Source organism: Periophthalmus magnuspinnatus, chromosome 23 (genome assembly GCF_009829125.3).
Source record: "Periophthalmus magnuspinnatus isolate fPerMag1 chromosome 23, fPerMag1.2.pri, whole genome shotgun sequence".
Classification (NCBI taxonomy): domain Eukaryota; kingdom Metazoa; phylum Chordata; class Actinopteri; order Gobiiformes; family Gobiidae; genus Periophthalmus; species Periophthalmus magnuspinnatus.
The window spans coordinates 12,031,074-12,053,795 of NC_047148.1; the positions used below are offsets into that span (position 1 = coordinate 12,031,074).

The window sequence follows — 22,722 nt, forward strand, 5'->3', positions numbered from 1 at the left end:
TTAGCAGCACTGGAGGTACAGCCATGTTGATTGAAAAAGGCAACCTAACAGAAAATATACAGCAATGATGACATACTGTAATTATATCATTTGTATTTATAGTGTATCTATGCACTCACCGCACTGGCATTGCCTCCCACTTGCATACATCTCAATTGAAACCATGACCAATTGGAGTCCAACTCAGTTGACCTGTGAAAAATATATTGTTGCAAATTTTATGCCCATTGTTAAATATTTTAATAGTTATTTATCTTCTGATTCTAATTGCATATGCCCATTATCCTGCTGTTCTTGTAATTTGCCCATTGTGGGACAAATAGAGGGTTATCTTATCATATCTGAGATACAAGGGACATGTGGTACCACATTCTGTAAATTTTACTTTTGTGGTTCAGCATAAATAAATGAAAATAAAAAGTAACATTCAGAGTGTTTGATGCTTTGTTACAAACCTAATAAATGACAGGTGCACCCCCAGAGACCGATGTGTCCCAGAGCAGTCTATACATAGAAATACACCATATGTGATGCTGGCCCAACTGGGGTTTTTAGCTGAGCAGTCAAAGCAAACCTTGAGTAGAAAAAAACGAGTACATGGTGAAATATAAACATTTAGGAAAATTCATTTTTTATGTCAAATGTCACATATTTTGTCAAAACTGCAACAGGTGGAGTTAATGCTGTAGGCCAACTCAATTTATTAAGTCTGTTAGCCTGCCTGGAAAAGACCGAAGGGACGTTAAAAAAATAAATGATGAAAAGCTATAAAAACTACATTTGTAACATCCATTTTTACACATAAAATTCTGTAAATAATTATTTGTGAAAGTGCTGTCAAGCTAGTCTGGCGCTTGTAAAAGGAGCGACGTGTCAGGTTTTATCCCAGACTTCCTTGTTCAACAGAATGGACCAACGAAGCTGACTCACCCTATTTGTCGGAATGGAGCGAAGTTTCTTGAAGATGGTAGAAATGTCTTGCTTTGTAGGATCTGACATGTTCACAATTATCTTCAATGTCCCTTTTTGAGCATTTGTCACAATTTTCCTCAATAACAACCTGAACGCGACACGTCAGTTGGTGAACGGTGCAGACAACGCCGATTGGCTGAAAACAACACGTGGTTATGTTATGGTGGAAGTAGTATTGCCTTATGGGTAATGCAGTTTTGTGACCCACTTTTTTCAGCACGGCCCAGAGGCAGCTTGTAAATTCGGGAAAAACACGACTGAGTAGCATAAAATAATAGTTTTAAATTAATTTAATATCAATAAAGTACAACTGACATTTGCTAATGCAATTATTTGTAACATCTAGAATTTATAATAGTAAATGAATAACACTAAAAAGTTGTAGAGCAATAGTTAATGAAACATTTAAACTACTATAAATTCTTTTCACCAAAATCTGATCAAATGCACACTGCACATCATATTAGATCTCAGAGGATATTTTGTTTAATGGTGGCTATTTACATACACAATGGTAATATATTGTCCAGCTTAAACTTGCTATATATTAAAAGGTTTTCTTCAAAAAAACAAAAAACAAACAAACAAACAAAAACAAACAAGAAAATCAAAAACAAAACTGGATATCTGTGTGGTAAAAACAAAGTCAGTGTTTCTAAAAGAAATAAAATATTACAATTTACAATGTTAAGTGAAATGACTGAAGCTAGGAAAAGTGACCAGTGAGAGAACTATTACAATCAGTGAATTAACTGTACATTCAATTTCAGTGAGAAACCTTAAACATTGCAAATAACATGTTTCTTGTGGACACATTAAATATAGACAGTTGATTTTTATTTTGGTCATTCCTAATAATTTCAGATCTTCCAAACTAAGCATGAAAAAAGGCAGGAATTACAAATATTAAAACATTTTAACATGTTATAAATCAAAATGGACCCATTTTCAACCTGCAGAAACGGTTTAAATGTATTTAGATCACCTCCCTTAATGCATCCATAGTGGTTTTCTTCTAAAAACAAAAATGCAAAACAGTGAACTTCTTTTAAAAAACAAAACAGGATCAAATACATGTCACTGAATTTCATAAAAGTTATATTTTCTGTAACAGCATACATCAGATTGTTGTAGCTCTGGGTAACATTTGCTTTGTGCCATTGATTACAGGAAAAGCTTTTTGGCTTCTTAAGCAATACTTGAAGTGGTTAATTTCCATATTTTAAATAGTTTTAACAAAGGTAATTTTATGGGAAGACAATATAACAAGTGGTCCACTCAGATGTTACTGTCCTTCAGTCTGACTGTCCACAGGAAAGACACAGAATATAGAGCTTGGCGGTGTTTTACTGGATGTCTTCAACATAGTTGGCAGGATAGAGACCTATTTGTCCATTCTTGAGTCGACCTTTGCACCAGCCCTGGTCATCCTCTTCACCAATTTTTGTGAATTCGTCTCCTGTAAAAGCAGTTTTATTTGGTCAGTGACAACATGTTTTGCCCTGTTAAAAGAGTAACATAAAAAAAAAAAAAAGATTAAAAAATACCTGCTTTGAAACTCAGCTCATCCTGTTCCTGCCCTTCATAATCGTACAGAGCTCGAACAGGCACAGATATCCCCAGAGAAGATGGTTCATCCTCAAACGGATTTCCATTTCCGTTGGTGGAAAAGGGATTCGCGCTTGTGTCTTCATCAGACCAGTCCGGGGCCTTCTCTGTACTGCTAGCACTAAAACAGAACACGTTCCTTTAAGTAGAGGTCTTCAAGAACAGAAATTATGCTGATGGGAAATACAAAAATGCAATACATGTAAAAGTTGGAAAAAGTAGCAAGCCAGAAGACCATCACAACCTAAAACTTCACCAAACTGGGAAAGGTTTAGTTTTGTCTAAATACATCAAGTTAAGACTAAACAAATAGAAAGAACATGCTTACATAGTGAACCAGACAAAGGGTTGTTTTTTGGTGCTGTGAAGTTTAGTTAACACAATGGTCAAGACCAGGCAATGTAAATAAAAGAGCCAGTAAAAGGCATAATCATTGAACACATTTGATTTGACCTCAACGACCAAAAGAGGGAGCCACAAAGACACCACAAGACAGCTTCCCTCTCAGAGACAAAAGAAGAAAATGAAAAATACACCAAGCAGCGCTCAAATGATGTACAGTCAGACACATTCACAGCCTCTGGACTAGAACAACGTGTGGATTATATGTGGTTTAATGTCAAGATCAACCAATTAAGACTGCATGCTTATTGGCAATTGCATATAACCTTACAATAGGGATTCCCAAAGTGGGGGTTGGGTATGAGACCTGCATTTTTAGTTAAATTAGAGCAAACAGAAACTTTTTAAAAGCCCAGTGTAACTTTTCTGGTGGGGTCCGCTGCCTGCCTTTCTCTATGGAGATATTATTGCTTTTGCCTGCAATGATCTACCGCATGACATTGCTCAAAAACATGCATTTAGACTTTCCAAAGATCATGCCATACTGTGGAATATTCTAGGAAAAGGAAGAACATCTCCATGGAGACAAGCATGCGACAGATTCTCCACCAGAACAGATACATCGTGCATCTTTAAATAAAGGTTATTAGCCCAGATTTCAAATGTTTGCAGACTGAAATTAGTACAAGCGCCAATTGAAATTTGCAGTGGATGTCCCAGGTTGATTGAATGGTTATTTTGGTGGTCTGACTGTATAATACCAGAAGTCAAGCACAGAAACATGTTGGTCATGTGCAATGCCATTCCAGTGACTATGCAACACGCCAACCCGCATCTGAGAGAGACTAAAGAAAAAAGAACATCAACTTTCAAGCAAAAAAGGAAGACAAACTAAACCAATGACACAAATGAAAGAAGAGGCGAGTTTCAAGAGGCTGCAAGACAATACACTTTTCTCCTTTTCACCAACATGTTTATTTCTTCTTTATTGACACTGTTGTGGTTGACTGTGGTCTGCACCTCCTCCTCATCGTCAATCTTCGTCAAAGGGGTTTGTGCTCACCGGTTCAGTTATGGTGGGCATGGTGAGGCTGATAACATGAGACACATGAGATGATGGTTTACATGAAGAAAATGTGGCAAAGAGCTGCAGAGAACAAATTATCCTGTCTCCATGGCATCAAAATATGTACAAAACCTGCTGACCCTGTAGTTCAGTATAAACTAGGGACGTCAAATGATTGTGATTATTTTCAAAAGAAACATCACGATTTTATGATTTTTAACACCATGACCAAATAACAATGAAATCCTTTATTTTCTTTCATTGTATATTCAGCTTCCTGAAATGAAACTTTCTAAAGAATATGCGAGAAATTAACAGCCAAATAAAAAAGGCATTTTATATTTAGTTTAAATTGAAATGATCTATTTTTGCTTCTAAAATTCTCATAGTTACAATTTTTAAATAGCTCATACAAATATACAGTTTACTCTATTAACTGCCTCAATGTGATTTGGTGTTTTAATTGTCCTTAAACTGGAACAATACACCCTATAATTAAATAAAGTTGTTGAGGTCAGTTTTACTTCCTGGCATTGTCACTCTCTAAGCCAAAGCACACTCCCTATTTGCTCTCTGGCCATGAGCACTGGAGCAACACTTATGAACTGTGAACGCCTTTGTTTGCAGTTATGCCATCCTCTTGGGCTCAGCCTGAGGTTATTACAGTAAACAGCACTTATATGGGCAACTGGGATAATGTAACTTTTGGTGGCTTATCAAAACACACAAAACAATGCATATTTTTACACATAAAACTTCCAAACATGGAACTTGCTAAATCTGTTCAACTATACTCAGAATGGTATGATACTAAACAGTTATTAGGTTTCTTGTTTACATTTTGTCACAAACACAATTACTAGGGATGCACCGATATGATATTGGTATCAAATATCGGCAGCAATCTGTAAAAATCTGTGGTATCAGGTATTGGCTCCAAAATAACAGTTCTGCTAATATCCTGGTTGGGCCTATAAACTGAAGTAATAAAAATATTGGCCCATAAAGTCTCATAATGTTTGAGCTTTTAATACAAACTTGTTCTGTAATTACTTGAGAGATAAAAACAGCTCTAACACATTTTGTCATACACATTTTTTTTATTTTTAGGAATATAAAGTCTATTTAGTCCCTGCACTGGTATCGGATGATATCAGGTTTTGGCAAATACTTAAAGCCGTAGTATCAGAATCGGTATCAGAACTGAAAAAGCTGGATCAGTGCATCACTAACAATTATATATAGTATTTTGTAAATATAACTCAAGAAACATTTCCCATGCAAAGGTCAAAGATCAAGTGCCTGCCATGTCTAACATTCCCCATGTTGACTCCTCTACTCACTCCTTTCTCAAATATAGGACCATAGATGCTGCCATGTCAGCTGATTCAATGTACCTGTCTTGCATGCTGGATTAGTTCTCATTTCCTAATCATCTATTTGCTGACATTACAACAAACCATTGTATTTTGTTTTTACTTTGTGCTGTTGCCAAAACAGGATTATGGGTAATACACAGTGCATTACTCTATCATAAAATGTGTTCTGAAATAAATAACCGTTCAGTGAGGTATGATTAAGCAACACAAAGACTCTAGAGTAATTACTTTGCACATAACATACACCTATGCAAATCTCAGCACACCATGGTCCCCAGCGAGAGATGTTGAATAAATGTTTTGTGTTTCCATGATACTGCAGTTCACTCTAGAGCGACTTGCGTAATTTTATGAGCATTTCTGAAGATCAACAGCCTCGGGCCACTTTGAATATCTCAGGTGTATAAAGATTTAAATGAGAGAGAGATACTTCCTGAGAGAAATTCAAGTTTAGCTGCAGCAACGTACTGCATTTCTCAGTCACCTTTGTATCTCAGTGCAGTTTAACATGAGGACTGGTCAGGTAGAGTCAGCTGACCCAGTGTCAGGGTGAGTGTGTGCTACTACTCCTGTAGGTAAACAGGGTTCTCTCATTTTAACCAGAAGGTCTAGAAATAATTTTGTTTTCTTTCACAGGTCTCTACAATTTGACATTCTCCACACAAGTACAATAATATTGATCAAGTGCACTGGAAAATGTGATATTTTTACACATTAGGGCAAGGTTTTACATATACACATGCAAACATAAATGTATGGGACACTATAATGCTAATCAGAAATACTTAATAGTAGCTGTTACAATATTCATGTGGAGTGTACTAGTACACTTTTGAGCTAGTACACTGGCCTGTTGTAACCCTGTTGCTGGTGGGTTTGAGATGTACCTGCTTGTGGTCTTCACAGGCTGATCAGATCCAGTCTGACTGATCCCAGTCAGTGTTACACCTTCAGATGACTTCTTCTTTGTTTCTCGTCTGCTCAGAGTCCGGTTCAAATCTAAAGACCAGTCCTGGAGAATGCACACACACACACACATTGCACACTTATGAGCAGTTCAACAAATGTACAAAGTGACGAATAAAGAGGAAAATGCATTATACACAGCAATATACACAGCAATATACACACACACAGAACGATGTAAAGCTTGTTTAGAGATTACAGTACATGCATGTGTGTATACAGCACAAACTAAGAAGTGTAAAAGGTTAAAGCATCTATTCCTCATCCATCACCTTGAAGTAAAGAAGCTAAAATTATTATTTACTACAAAATAACAGACTATGATATTAAAAGTGCACTATGTAACTTTTATGGTGTCAGGTCCACCAGCTGCTTGTCTCCATGGAGGCATTCCATGGAATGTTCCTTAGAACGCCATTAAACTGTAAAATGCATGTCTTTCACCCAGGGTATTCTTTAGCAATAAAAACACTTGTATTTGAATAAATGCAAGATGTACGTTTAATGCCATAATATGAAACATCCCAAGCAATGCAATAATATCTCCATGGGAACCCTCACCACTAAAGTTACTCAGTGCACCCTTGAATACTACAAAGAGGATATCCGAAATGCCAGCTCAGCTGTCAAGACAGAATATATTTAAGATAAGATTAAGGTAATACGTGCCAAATGCAAGATTTATCTTTACTCAAAAATAACCTCACAACAACTACTGCAACCACAGAGAAATTGGAGCAGAGAAAAATAGATGTAAGTGTGGAAAAAACGCCAGCCCTGCCATGCAAAACTCACTACAATGGACCTTCTTTTAAAGGAACGAGGCTCGGACAAATCCAAATTCTGTCAAAAATGTGCAAGTTTAAGTTAAAATATAAACCGTACAGTAGACCTTAATATTGCATGCACAAAATTTTGTATTTATTTATTTGGGCCAATTAAATATAAAGAACATTTTTGGCTGAAGCATGTATTTCACAGTAGGAGAACAGTGCAGTGATGATATTTAGTACCTCAAACTGTGGCCAGTTCATGGGCATGCCTGGACCGTGGTTTGACCGGAACCATTTGAGGTCGTCTTCGGCATCAGTAGCAGAAATCGTGTCTTCCAGCGTATGGTAGATTGTCTGAAATCTAGAAACATTTACAAGATTGGCATCAGGTTATTACAGAGAAAAAAAAAATATTGGCAATTTTCAGACTTGTGATTGCTGGATAGGTCCAGATGTTGTTTGACTTCCAGGAGCAATTCTTTGAAAAAGCTAATGCGTTTGTCTTCAAACTGCTGCCACTGCTCAAACACTTGCTCCATGTTTTCCATGTACTGAGGGGTCAGCTTGTCCAACTCCTCTAGGGACTTCTCATAGCGCTCCTTTGTCTGCGCAGGACATGCACAATTAGATGCATTTATACCTTACAGCATTGATCATTATAATTGCTATACCTTTTGTGCCTCTTGTTGACACTTCTCTAGTTTTTCCTGCAGTTTTTTCTGAGCCTCAGGATTGTTGTTGCTCTCCAGTTTACTGTTGGTTTCTCTGCTGGCGGCAAGCTTCTCTTCTTTACAGGCCGAGTGATAGGTCTTTTTCATCGTCTCCACCTGAAAAGATGCAGGTGTCGCTGTCACATACATAGATACTTTTATTGGCTTCACAACTGATGCCCTCAACTCATAATTCAGTTATAGAATGCACTGTAATTGATGGCAGCTATGAAAGAGTGGTTTATTAGTTTGTTAGTAGTGTTTGTAAAGAAGAATTAAAATCAACAACATATTGGTAATGGCACTAATATTTGCTACAGCATGTCTGCAGCTTAATGTATGTGTGCCTGTATTGACCTATGCACCCTGTGTCTGCCATGACAGAAACTAATTTTCCTGGTGAGTTAATTAGCCTCATTTCCTCAACAGCCCACCACTAGTTCCAATTTGACTTGTTAATCAATAAACTACAGCGGCAGAAACACTTTATTGTTCTACTCAATGGGCCAGGATGTCACCACCCAATGTGACATCACTGAAAAGGAAGTCGCAACAAGAAGTTTGCAAAAGTTTTTGGCTTTGAACGGACAAAAACATGTTCGTGCTTGCTCAAATACAAGTGCACAAAGCGGAATGTGAAGCCTGCCAGACTGTTCAAAAATCAGGTCACTCTAATGTCGTATTTGCACATTCATTTGAAGGTTGCCTCAAGCCACTGACGGGGGCTTGAAAACAATGTGTATTCACAAACGCAGTACAGCTAGCATATAAACTACATTATAAGCACAGGTAGGGTTACATTAGGTACATTCTTAGTTGAGAAAGGCTTGTGATTGCTCTTAACCATACCGTAAGTGACAAAAGCTTTATGTTGTCAATACTACATGATTTGCATATTTGTGTTTCTTCCACCTTACTTTCAGATAGGATTGTATGCTATGCCCAGACATTTTCTTTAACAACTATTCTTACTTGAAAAGATGTTTCGTCAAATGCATTTCTACTATTATTTGAGTAATTTCTCGGACCACTACTTCTACAGTAATTTAGTACAACATGGCTTCTCCACCCTCTGGCATTTCCACAGTGTGTTTATTTAACCAGGTAACTATGGATATGAATAACAACAAATAATAACTCAAGCATGAAATTTATAGCAATGGCCACAACATTTAATTCAACTGACTTATTACAGAGCTGTGTATGACTGTGTTGATGGAAAGTATGTTACATAGGAAACTACTCATCAGGTGACCATTAATAACACAGGCTAGACCTAAAACGCACCTCTTTGAGTTTTTTTGCCCAAGGTTTCTGTGCCTTTCTGAATCCGTCATCCGCCTCTTTTGTTTCTTTAAATCCCCCAATCATCTGTTTGTGGTAGGCGTCACGTTGCCAGTTCTTGAGCTTCTCGTAGTCCTCTCCCATCAGCGCGGCCTTCACCTCCATGTGCAGCTCACTCACTTTTTCTGCTTCAGTGCACAGTGCTGACCAGGCTCTCTCCAGTGTGCCATACTGAGGGCCTGAGAGACAAAGAACTTAGACTTACACTAAGTGTATTAATCCACAGGGGAAATTACTGTACCTTTACCAGTACTTCAGAGTTTACAATACAATAATAACGGGTTATGTTAATAAAAGAAAATGAAAATAGCAAGATTTAAGAACGATATACAAATATGTACATGTAATAAATTAAATAATATATAAATCTAGGCTGTGTATAAAAGGTAAGGAAATATAGTACAATATCTAGTGACATAATGACATTATTTTACTTATATTATTTTAATGCATTACTATGGCTGCATATTCATGGGTTACAGCTTCCTGTTAGTAGGTGACACTGTCCTGTTACCTTTGTCAATCAGTTGTCGCCACCTCTTGCCCCATTCTGTGAGCTGCTGTGCGTAGGATTTTTCTATACGAGCACGTTCATGAAGGCAGTTCATCAGATCACTGCAAAGTCTGTGGCCATCGTCGACCCGCTTCACTGTGCGCTTATAGTTCCCAACCTGGGGCAAGAAAACAAGAATTTAATGAAGCTAAAAAGGGATAAAAACTGAAAAAAAAGATGCAAGTATGCAAGTACCTCCCAGAAGCTGTCACTGGACACATCGATCATGGAGCTGTCCATGGAGCCCGACATGTCTGCTGCCCTAATTCACACTCAGCGTGCAGGGCCTGGAAGGAAAAAAACAGCGTACATTCAGTGTGGTTAATTCATGAAAATATGCACAGTGATATAAATGCAATTCATTGAGAGTATGTATATAAAGTAATGTTTCCCTTTTATATTTAGATCAATAACAGATACATGTGTGTTTATGTATATTATATACACATATAATAAACACACACACACTATTATATATATATATATATATATATATATATATATATATATACACACAGACACACACACACACACTCACACACACACATATATGCATGTCAGGATATTTTCTTGTCTGCAGAGGAAATGTGATTTGCTACAACAATTCAAATTGCGATTTCGATTTCAATTCATCTTTCTGCTCTTATCGTCGAGAGCTAGATAATTATGTTGAAGTTAATAATATCTTGATTGAAATTAGTTTGGTTTTAAAACAAATAGGTCCACATCAATGGCAGTTGTGAAAATGGTGGAAAATATTTCACAATCTGTAGATCAAAAACTTCATACAAGACGCTTATTTTTAGACCTATATGTAATTTTGTTAAAAAAAAAATTAGAGAAGTACAGTTCACGTACAAACTAAAGCATAATGAAAATGAAATTCCTCATTCTTTATAATCATTCTATCATTCTAAGTGAAACCTTTATGTTCAATGGATCACATGTAAAAACTACTCTTAGGGAACATAGTTTATCAGGCAAAGGAGTTAAATTATGGTTGTTGCAATTATCTAAAACAAGCTACCGGTACTTCTCTCTCTACTAAGAGAATAATAATGGAAAAATATTTGAAAGTAAGGATAATTTTGTGAGGACTGCTTTTTTTTTTTTCATTATGATGTAAATGTCCAGTAACAGGTCATATTAGTTTTATAGATGAATGTCCATTTAAATAGTGTAACTGGAGAGAAGGGTAGGAACAATAAGCTTCTGCCTACACCTGGTCATTGACTTACTTTATTGTTCGATTTGACTGTAAGGTTCTACATAAAGATTTTTGTTGTTTTTTTTTTTGTTTTAATGGGCATCATACAGAATATAATGTATGTAGACTGTATTAAGTTATACACTGACCAAAATTCATTCATTTTCGCTCATTTATTTTTGTTTGAATAAATAAATTGAACACTGAAGAGAGAAACCCTAGCCAAGCCCTTCTCACAATATACAGTTCACAATAGTTGATGCACATGTTGTTTCTATGCTTACACAATGTGAAATGCTGACTCTGAAACTAATGTATAAAAAATAGTATCCTGCAAAGCGGAAAGCAGACACATCCTTACGCTCTTGCAACCTCACACGTGACCTGTCAATCAAACCAACAGCTGGAACAGGCACTGAGACGGCATTTAGTCTTCTTTGTCACAACAACATTCCTGCGGAGTTTACCACCCCGGATCTGCCGCTATCAGAGAAGAAGAGCAGGGCAGTAGAATGGGGCGCAAAACATTGTAAATATTACTGATCGGCAAATACCCAAAATTAGTAGTAAATATACAACAAAAAATTAAAATGACTATCTTTTTAACCTATAGAGCAACAAGAGATCAAGTTTAATTACTGAATTTCTGTTCAGGTTTATGGTTCTAACTAGGGTTGTCAGAAATAAGATGCTAATTGACTAGTATCAAAACTAGACACTCATTTGAATAAGTCACATTCACAGGACAGAAATGAACCTTTCCTGAATAGCTTTAGACTGACATTGAGCTATATCAGCACTAGTATAAGACCACACATACCTGGGAGACTGAGAGATGACACAGCTAAGAGCACATAGTAATATAAAAGAAAGTACTATTATTTAATGTTGAAAACTACATTCTGATGTCTAAAGAGTTTTTTATTATTATTTGTATTATGCTATTGGAATCAGTATTGAGAATCGAGTCTATTCCTTAGTGTCGACATACACTTTGAAATTTTAGTGTCATGACAACACTAGTTATAAATTCTAAAGTCGTATACAGGAATTTGTACAAGAAATATCAAAAGTCATAGCATTATATCCCATGCATGTAAAATGGTGTGATCTGGTTTGATAATCTTTGCAGCAGGTGGGTGTTCTCAATCCCACCATGCGATAAAGAGTCTACAGATGCTGCTCCAACTGAGACTGAGCTGCGCTGAGAATCAGACAGAGGCCAAATAGACCAGGGCTCAGAGCCACAGGAGGCAGCTTCCGATTTCTTTCAGACGAGTCTATAGAAGGGCTTGTGTTAGACCACGCTCTCCTCCTGTGCATCATTTAAACTTAACAGTGTCTCTTTATTCAGTCATTTTATCTAGTCTGCAGCCCTCCTCCTCCTCTTCTCTCTCCCTATAGTTGGGCTTTGCAATTATCAATCAAATTTTAATCATTCTCATAATCAAATTAAATCAGTTCCTTTCTGAATTATATAGGAGACCATCCTCAAAACTCGACTTCCTTGGTACAGATAAATTATTTCAAATAATACTGATTATGACAGAAATTTGTATTTTATTTATTTGTAAAGGTAAAATGCACATTTACTAAGAAGTTCAAACAATGTAAATGCCCGAGATTACATTTTCTTTTCATTAATGGAAGGAAGTATGCAGACTGTGATCAATATGCAAATTATTAAATATGAGGTCACTGGATGGTCACTGGAGATTTTTTACTAGTGTGAAAATAGTTGCTAAAATGTTTTGGTGGAGCTCAAAATAAATTAATACTAATACAAAAGTACCTGTACTAATTATAATCCTTCACTTCACTATAATCCTTGACGTCATTGCGGGCGACCTCCAACAACTTGGAGTCACCATAGAGGACGCAGAGCAGCTGGCCCTAGACCGCCAACGTTGGAAAAAACTGGTTCACCTGGTCAGCTCAACGCGTGGGGATGGGATGCCCCCCTCCCCTTTGCTAGAGCCTTAGATAGATAGAGATACTGTCAATCACAAAAGGAAGAAGATGGAAAATAAATTAAAAAACTAAACAGTAAATTACATTTAATTGAACAACACAGAGGCCCGCAGATGAGATGGGGGAGGGGGCTGTACTTGTGAATAAACATTTTCTTTTTACAGTTGTGGTTTAAACTCAGACACACCACATGTTGTCTGTCACTGAATCCAGATAACAACCAATGTTTACATGTGTAACCTAGTTCATGGTCTTATCTATGATGTGAAATATTTTAAATATGTTGCTCACATAAATGGTCACATTTTTATAAAATGCTTTTCCTCGTTCAAGGACTTCAAAGCATTTTACATCAAGAAACCATTCACCCATTCTCACACACATTCATACAACAGTGCACAGACACTGGGTAAGGTGGGTTATGTGTCTAGCCCAAGGACACAATGACAGCATTCATCTGTGGGAGCTGGAATCGCACCGTCAACCTGTGGGTCTATGGATCTGACTGCTCTACCAATGATGTTTACTTTGAATGCGTGATTCGAACGGTCAATCTTCAAATGGACAAAACACTCACACCAACTGAGTTTCTGTCACCCAGTAAAGTTTCACTGATAATTGTGTAGTAAAATTATACCATGGTCAGTGAGAAGTCTAAAGCTAAGGGCTGTTCATTTTTTTTGTATAACCGCATGGTCTGGTAACAGTTAATCACTGTTCTATATCACTACGCTGTGAGCATCACCATAGCAATGGGTAAACAAATTAACTAGTGTTAGGAGGGACTAGCTTCAACTAAAACAGAAATAACTACTGCTTTGAATATCCACAGACAGCGAAAAGATCAGCAGATTTAACACACTGCTCCGAGCTGTTTAATGATTACATGAATATATATTCAAGTATAATCCTGAGTCAATGAAATTCTCTCTCAAGAAGATGAACTACTAAGAACATGTTTTACAGATTCAATCCAATCCATACCAGTCGAACTTTATTTGTACACCACGTTAAATCAAAAAGAAAAAGTTTCCAAATTGTGGCACAGAATTCACATACAATCACATAAAATATATTAAACTAGTTAAAAGTATTTTTCTGCCATTCTTAAGGGTCCCATCAGAGTAACAATGGACAGATGAACAGGCTACAAATACCTCTACTAAACTTCAAGACATGCAGCAAATCTATAAATAAAACTTTGTGTTTATAGTCAGGCCTAGACAGAAGTTAATCCCAATGTAAAGAGGATGCAAATGTTTCAAAAGGTTGTGAAACCTAGTACTGGTGGTGGATTAATAACCCCAAGAACAGAACTGAATGCTACAAATACATAAACAATAAAACAAAAAAAAGGCAGTGGAAACAATGTTATGTAATTTTTGGGTCTGATGTAATAACGACGCATAGGAAAACCATTGCCTTGACTCTGTAGGCTGAACACAGCCTGACCCAGAACTGTAAACAAAGCTTTGGACCATGCAGGGTCCGAAGTCCACTCACAATCTGTGCTCTGAAAACTTCAAGTATGTGCAGCTACGTAATTCATCAATAACAATTTCATCTTCAAAACTACTATAAAAGTAGGCCTGGTGACAAATCTTGAAGTGTGATATATTGTAAGTAAATATAGACGATAAATGATATAATTGCAATTTATGTTACTGACACAATAACCCAAGAGCAGATTTAAACCACAAAAACTACTCTAAATGTACAATATTGTTAAACAATCATGAGCTGCAATAAATAAAAAGCAGGATGAAACACTTCAGTACTTAGTCTGTATCTGTAATAAGTCATATAAGTTATGAAATCAACTTTTACAGCTTAAGTCTTATCATATAGTCAAAAAAATAACAATTTCCAAGTAGTCCAAAGAAAATGTACACATGATAAACACTGACCCTCAAAAAATATTGTTCCAGCTTTCATATATTGAACAATATTGTAATTATCATGACAGGCCTATATAAAATGTTTGTAAATTAATCAATGATTCAAGAATTGCAATCAGATGAATCTATGTGTAAAACAGCATATTATGATAATCATGCCTTTTTTAAAATTGGGTGAATTTCAGTTGTTGCAAAGACAGAATATAAGTCTAACTTTGTTCCCACGTCATCACGAACAGAGAAAGATTGAAACCAAAATTGAAATACAATATATCATGAGATGCATATTTGAATTACTACATCTTCATTATTGTAAGATAGGAATTGGGCCCTAGTCCATTTTAGATTCACCTTTGCTGACTGAACAGACAATAGTTTTCACAAAATCCCTCTACCAGCAGCTCTCACACAGCTGACACGCACATGCACACCTCCCCTGAAGCTGTTTATTTATGTTTGCCCCATAAAAGTTACTCTCCGCGTCACAGAACACCAGCCAACTCTGTGATGAAGTTTGTTTTTTTTCCCAAGCACATGTTTGAAAAGGGGCAGCTGCTTTCTCACAATGCCATTCACCAGATTGTAGCAAGGACAAATGTTGATTTATGTTGAACAGTTTTTAGATCTACATCAGGTTGGCCAAGCTGCTAATCAGTTAACTCGATATTTCCTTGGAAAGTAGTTTGTTAATCTTATCTTGCTATAATGACATATACGTAAGTAACAGCACAAAATAAATTCACATATAGCGCTAAAGCTAAGCAGATCCTTCAATATTGCACTCTCCCAGCAGGCAATATAAAGAGACAGAGTAGCACAAACCTAAGGGTCAACATTTTCCAAATACCACTGGTGGCATTAACTTTTAATCTGTCAATTGATTTGAGATTGCTTAAACCATAGGAAGCCAGCAACAGCAACATCCACTACAATGAGCAGTAAACTACTCATAAGGGTTATTCTGTTCATTTACTATAGACTTTAAAATAAAAATGGTGAATGTACATTTGAGGGCAAATGCTCTTTGTAATAACTTAAAATACTTAATAATACTATATAATACTAAAAACCTCTTATAACACAATGATGTATCAAAACTGCTCATTGTTTTAGTGGGAAAGGATTTTAAAATAACCTTACATTAAATACTAGCCAGACCACATAACTTCTGGAGGTGACACCTGCACGATTCCATGGAAATAAAAAGTTAAAACCATACTTTGGAACATTTTCCAGTGAGATAGACGAGTTTTATGCCATACTGTGGAATATTATAAAAAGAATAACATATTCATGGCAACAAGCAGGAGGCCCTTTTCCAGGATAAATAAGAGACGGGTTTGTGGAGATGCAAGACTGATCACAGTATGGACAAACATTTTCTATTTTTCAGTGCAATAAAATCATCCACACTGGAAAAAAAAAGCTTTTTTTTTTTGCTAAAATGTGGGCAAACACTACATTTTTTTTTTTGGTTAAATTGCATTTTACCAAAAAAGCGTCCATCATCATATTGAAGTAACTGTAGTCTAAACGCAGATGACTATAGGTTCAAACAAAGAAAAAAAAGCTCCATGGACAGTTGAAAACAATGGCATTTGTTCCACACTTTCAGGTATTTTCCAGTGGAACAGCCAACAGCCCAGAGACCTACACATAATGGAGGGGAACTCTAATACATGACATAGCAGACCCCATGACGTTACTCACAGTCCATTTTACAATACTTCCTGTGGAGGTTCCTGTCCAGTGTTAATGGCAGGACTCTTCAGGAGCTGGTCAGACTGTGGTAACCCTGTGACCCTCATGTGCACCTCAAATTAATCTCAAATTAAAAGGAACATTATGTAACTTTTCTGGTGAGGGTCTGTAAATAACATTTCCATGGTTTACCTCCATGGAAATGTTATTACTGTTATTACTTTACCTACCCATTTAAACTATTCATAGAGACAAACTGGTGAGGTGGAGAGGTGAACCCGCAAGAATGAATTTATGTTTTAGCTATAAAAGAAATGTTTAATGCCATACTTTGAAACATTCCAGGTAAAGCAATAATATTTTTGATGGAGACAAAAAGGGGGCGGACCCACCCAGAATTGTTGTAGTAACTGCGCAATACACTTAATAAGGCATCAATTAAAATAAATATTCAAGCTAACTACTTTTAGTTACTATGGGCTTAAAGTGGACTACAGACAGTGGTCATAAGAGGTCTAAAATCTGTCTTTCAAAGTAGTGTCTAGAATTATACTGTCATCTGTCAAAGCTTGAAATAGCCTGTGACATATATACATAGCAAGAGACAGCTGTTCTGGCCTACTTTTTACAACAAAATACACCACACATATTGTCTAAAATGAGATGACAGTCTACAAACCAAATTGGAGCAGCACTATTTCTATGTTTAGCTTCTGTGACAGAGCAACTAGTTCACATGACCTGATGATAAAGGAAACAAGTTTTTGTAAAGCTTCCTTTACTCTCTTTACTATAACAGCAGTAGCCCATCATCGACATGGAAATATCACAATAGCCATGCACATGTGAAATAGTCCATTACTCAACGTTGTGTGACTGATGAGTAGTGATTTCGTGTCATTTCCCGAAGATATTCAACATAGGATGGGAACAAATACATAAATATGCCATTTTTAAATCAATTGTACCTTGATAAAGTGACAAATGTATATGCATCTACCTTGCACTTCTTCGGCTACAGTGGCATCAAGGGCACACAATCATCTCTGTGCTAAAATGAGGTACAATTGTTGTTATATCGACGTAAAATGTATGTGTTCTTACGTATGAGAGCTCGGCGAGTTTATCTCTAGAAGCGAAACCTGCCGCGCCCTTTATCATTCAAGCCATAGAGGCATTTCTGTCCTTATATCGACCAAAAAACTCTCAAAACAAACTCATTAATGAAACTGGGCGGAAAACGAGAGACTTGGTTGAATAATTAACATTGCGAATGCCTCTAATTCTGAATAATACAGAAACTGACTTAATCTCTTAAATCTTGTAATAGTTTGCAATACTCTTAGTTACAGCACAAATAAGCAGCAATCTAGTTCTAAGATCAGTTGTACAGTATAGCCAGAAACCTTACATATTGGAAATTACCAATATTTTCCACAGATGGGAACTTTTTGTCATGGAAGTTGTCTACAGTGTTAGCCTCGAGCTTTAAAGTTAGCCAATTAGCCACATCCCTACCGTCAAAAAGTTTTTAAAAGTCTATATAAAAGTCTGTCAAAGTATTTAGAACAACTTACCTTTAGCGTATCTATTCCGATTAAAGATAGTGATTGATTTGCGGATTTAAAATGGTTTTAGGGCCTTTTACTATCTTTCCACTGTGTTTTCCTCCTCCACGGCACCATCGACTTGTGACTGACACGGCTGCAGTCAGCGTCCTACCATTACGCACAGCAGCAAGGCACATCCGGTAAAACTCACCAAAATAAAACTAGCATTAAACCGTTGAACGCAACATTCATTTTAAAGAGGAACTAAACGGCAAATCCACTTTTTCTAGTGATTAACCGTAAAAATGGGACTTGTATAGCTATAGTTACCCGTTCTTGGTCTTATTTTGACATTTCAGAGAAACCTAAAACTCTGGACTTTAGTGTCTGAAACAAAAAGCTAAAAAATAAAACTACAAAAAAACAAAAAAAAACAAAAAAAAACTTTCTTAAATCCAATAGTATGGTCTTGGAAGTGAAATAGCAATGGTTGTTCTAGCATTTAGCGTCTGATGAGAATTTATTTCTATCTAAAACACAATTTAGACATTTATTTTGAAAATGTGTCTATAACTATGCAATTTCCGTTAAAATTGTTTTATTCTGTGGCATGGTCAACTCTGTGGGGTATTTGGGGGCCACTGAGGGGTTTAACTGTATTACTGTGAAAATGAAAATCTGTTTTGAGACAGTGGCCCTTATAATCACACCAACAACAGATGGTTCCAACTATTGACAAGTATTTAAATGTTTATTATTCAAGGCAGCAATAACATATTAATTAAAAAAGAATGAAGTTAGTCAATGGGCATTTGCTACAGGGACTTCTACTCCCTGTTAATATGAGGGCCACAATGCCAATGTCACAGAAAGAAAGGCAGACTTATTTTCATTCCAGAAATATTAAACTGATGAAGAAATCTGCTACAGTGTTTAAAACAGGGTATATTCAGGGAAGATTCACATTTTCTAAACTATAGAAAAAAAGATACAATGATGGACATTTTCTGGTAATACTAAACAATTATTTTAAGCAATCTACACTGTACAAAATGTGTATCCAAAAAGCCATTAACACAATTATAATGCTGCATAAAAATCCTACTTTATAGGCCTAAAAGAAATAAACACATATATTGTCCAATGTTTAAAGATCCAATGAATGATTATTTCATAAGTAAATAACAATAATGACATATTTATATACAGGTAATGTGTAATTTGCCCATGTCAATGCAAAATTAAATTTAGTTAAGAGCAAGTTAAATACAATCAATCTCCACATCTCCACTCGCATACATGTAAATAATAAAAAGAAATATAGAATTAATATTATCTCAATATCTCTATCTTGCACATACACTGTTTTTTCATTGGTCTCTGGAAAGTCAGTAGAATTTTTTATTAGCACCTGTGTTGGCAAAACATGGTCAGAAATGCAGGTACCAGAGCCTCATGCATAGATTATTTCTTCATCGTATCTTTCTTTTCATTCAGTAGTTTGCCACTGAGTGGTGGTACATATAGTGACGTACTGACTTTTAATCAGATTCACCATAAGTAGAATAGGAGTCAGAGTGTTTTTGGAGTGGCAATGGGCTTCATAATGACATTTAGGAAGAACCAAACTTGATATAAAAAAAAACAGTCATTAAAATTGTCTATGTTCCACAATGTTATTTGTACAGTTAGATGTAACAAAAGCAGTCTATATTTTGTATCCACCATGGCCCCAGAGGTTTTTGAGAAAAAGTCCTCAAAAACAGTTTCACTTCCAGGTAGCAGTAGTGGGTCGGCCCCCTGCACTCCCCCTGCTGCCTTTTGAACCCAGTGACTGACCTGAGCGGCTCCTAAGGTCACGATCGGCATTTTCTGTTTGTGCCTGCTCCTCATCATACCTAAAAACACAAAGGAAACACAGGTGAAGGGTCTGTAATCTTCCTTTAAATGGGTGTCCAATGATGCAACAGTTCATGCACTAGAACAACTGTGTGGTCCTAGTCTAACATGAGCTGACAGGCTGTGATGGGGGAGCCTTGATAGCTCAGTTGGTAGAGCGGAGGACTGTAGAGGTTATAGCTGTCATCCTTAGGTCGCTGGTTCAAATCCGGCTCGAAGGACATACTTTTAAAATATTTTGTACATTTGTGGGTCAATACTACAATTTGTACTACTTGTATTTTCTTATATGTTGCATATTTACATTATTATTAATGTCTATGCAATTAATGGGCCTTTGTCCCTCTTTCATATGGAAACAGGCACAAAGTTCAACATCTTCCCTGTCAGCACAAAACAGGGCAGTGCTACTCACAAAACTTGATAGTTGCCCATGGCTTCTCGAGGGGGACTGCGGTTCCAGCGGCAGTCAGGCATGTCCCCGTTGGGCGTCACTATGTTCAGAGTGTCATTGATGAGGTTATACTTTAGAATACGGTCATTGGCTGTACTGGAGGTCAGTGAAGGGGAAGCATTCACCTACAGTGAAAAACGCATTAGTATTTTAAACCATATTAGTCTAGTACACGCTGGACAGTGGTAAACTGATTGTATGTGTGCCTTATGGACAATATATGTATGCAGAACCTACATAGATCTACAACCTTAATTATATATAAATGCATGCCATAGTAAAACTGCAGTCTGACTAAAACAATGAATAAAACAAATAGTTATATACTTCATGGAAAAAGTCACAGGCATTGCAGACACACAGAAACATTAACCTTAAGGGCATCTGAAGTTGCTCAACACTCAAGGAGGAAAGGAACACAAAACTAAAGCAAAAATATGCTAAGTATCTAAGGGCTTGGTCAAACATTAACTCTTCAATAAATATGTTTTTTTTCTGTATTTTAGTTTGGAAATTAGCAGTAAATAGTCAGATATACACTTTTTAAAACAACAAACATGTTGATGTTTAAACGGGAAGATTACACTTAAGTACATGTACTCACTTCAATCAGCCACGGCTTGAGCTTGTCGTCAATGATGATATCATACCCATAGCACTCAAAACAGTGCTTGTCATTGTTCATAACAGGCTAAGGAAGAGAATAAATCAAAATAAACATTGGTGATAAAATGTGCATGTTTGTCTGGATTAAAGATAGTAAAATGTTTTTACTATATTTAATAATAATCAAAATCGCTCTTGGAAAACACAAATGAATCTCCCGTCAACATTTGAGAAACCTCATCTCACAAGTCAAGATTTGTATTATTTTACTTACAGCTACTGCTTTTAGAGACTGCACCACAATCCAATGGATCTGGTCAAACAGTCGATTTGTTACTTCTTTTCCTCTTGTGCTCTCCAAGTATAACGGAGATTACTGACTGTCCACTTACCCCCATGGACATGGTTGTAGTCGTCCTGCAAAAAAAACCAAAAAAACATCCATATTATTGTCTAACAAATTTTTTTTTTAAATTATGTTAATTGTGTAAAAAATACAAACATACCCCATGTTTTTGAATGGCTACATTAGTAAGGTGAACAAACATGTTGTCAAGCTCACTGGTGCTGGGTGTATATTTTACTGTACAGAACCTACAAAAGCCCAGTTTGTACCTAGAAAAAGAAACCAGAATATGAAACGTGCACATCTCTTTCATTGTGTATACACATTACTACTTACATGTAACATTTGAGCGGCCGATATGTTGTCACTAAAACATAAAGACGTAGATCAAAACTTCTTTCCTCCAATAAGCAGGGGATTATCTATATACAGGGAGATCACATAGGCCTCTTTGCCACTGGATGCTGCCACAAACCTGAAATAATCATAAAAGTAAAAACCAGGTGAGCATTGTTTATATTCTGCTGAATAAAACAGTTGCTTTGAACTTACGTGGAAGTGCGGCTATCTCTGGACCACTTTTGATCTGAGATAGTTTATTAATGAGGAAGATGCCTTTGCCTTGGGCCTTCCCACAGGGTTTCATAATCCATGTACTGGATGGATTTTTACGAAATTCTTCCACAAAAGATTATAATCAGCAGGAAGCATGAATGTCACTGGGACAAAATCTACAGAACAAAAATATTTTGATATTTTAGAAATACATTTAATTAAAGTATGTAGTTAAATATAGAGGTAAAAGATACTTCATTACCCAGATAAATATATTTTCCATTCTCATCCTTTTCTGCAATGGGTTGCCTTCCTTTTCAAATCTTTGCGGTAGCGTTTAATATTTTTAATCATTAGGTCCTTTCGTGTCAACTCGTAGTGATTGGGAAAGTGGTTAACCATTTGGTCATCTGACAGACGGTAGCCAGTGTCCACACTGAACACATTTCTGATAGTCTGGATGCTCATCCTGTGATAAAAAAAAAAAAAAAAAAAAAAAAAAAAAAACACACACACACACACACACACACACACACACACACATTATTATTTAGTTAATGACTCTGATGTTATGACTAGGCAAAGTAAAATACCAATAGAAGTTCCAGTCCTCGTTTTCTGAGACTTGAACCAGTCCCTCTTCTCAAAAGTTGTTGATAAGCACTGATTTCTCAATATCTGTTTACCCACTTTACTTTACAGCCATGGTGCCCCCCACTGTATTAAGAGCACATACAATGTGAAATAATTGTTTAATAGTGATGCCACTGCGAGACAGTTAATTATTTTCTGTACAATATAAGTTTACACATACCAATACAT

At 36.4% G+C, this 22,722-nt stretch overlaps 2 protein-coding genes, 1 non-coding gene and 1 pseudogene across 3 annotated transcripts in view; 1 reads left to right on the forward strand and 3 right to left on the reverse strand.

The window, feature by feature from the left end:
• LOC117391504 (ADP-ribosylation factor GTPase-activating protein 3-like) overlaps positions 1–1,087 on the reverse strand; it is a 2,685-nt gene extending 1,598 nt beyond the window's left edge. The window contains exons 1-4 of the mRNA XM_055231538.1: positions 931–1,087; positions 456–574; positions 120–192; positions 6–44 (exon numbers count right to left, since the gene is read on the reverse strand). Of these exons, the coding sequence (XP_055087513.1) occupies positions 6–44; positions 120–192; positions 456–574; positions 931–999 (300 nt within the window). The 5' untranslated portion in view covers positions 1,000–1,087. The remainder of the gene's footprint in view (positions 1–5; positions 45–119; positions 193–455; positions 575–930) is intronic.
• A 704-nt stretch (positions 1,088–1,791) lies between these two features.
• On the reverse strand, positions 1,792–10,022 carry LOC117391579 (protein kinase C and casein kinase substrate in neurons protein 2-like). The gene is given in 11 exon segments (XM_033989411.2): positions 1,792–2,431; positions 2,520–2,701; positions 3,893–3,957; positions 3,959–4,013; positions 6,255–6,379; positions 7,347–7,467; positions 7,536–7,711; positions 7,778–7,933; positions 9,104–9,339; positions 9,675–9,831; positions 9,909–10,022. Coding segments are annotated over 11 exon segments (1,443 nt in total). The 5' UTR covers positions 9,966–10,022; the 3' UTR covers positions 1,792–2,318.
• Positions 10,023–19,246: 9,224 nt separating this feature from the next.
• Positions 19,247–22,712, reverse strand: LOC117391505 (polyglutamylase complex subunit TTLL1-like; annotated as a pseudogene).
• Positions 20,074–20,162, forward strand: trnay-gua (transfer RNA tyrosine (anticodon GUA)). The gene is given in 2 exon segments: positions 20,074–20,110; positions 20,125–20,162. It is a non-coding gene; the product is annotated as a tRNA-Tyr (tRNA).
• Positions 22,713–22,722: the final 10 nt, after the last annotated feature.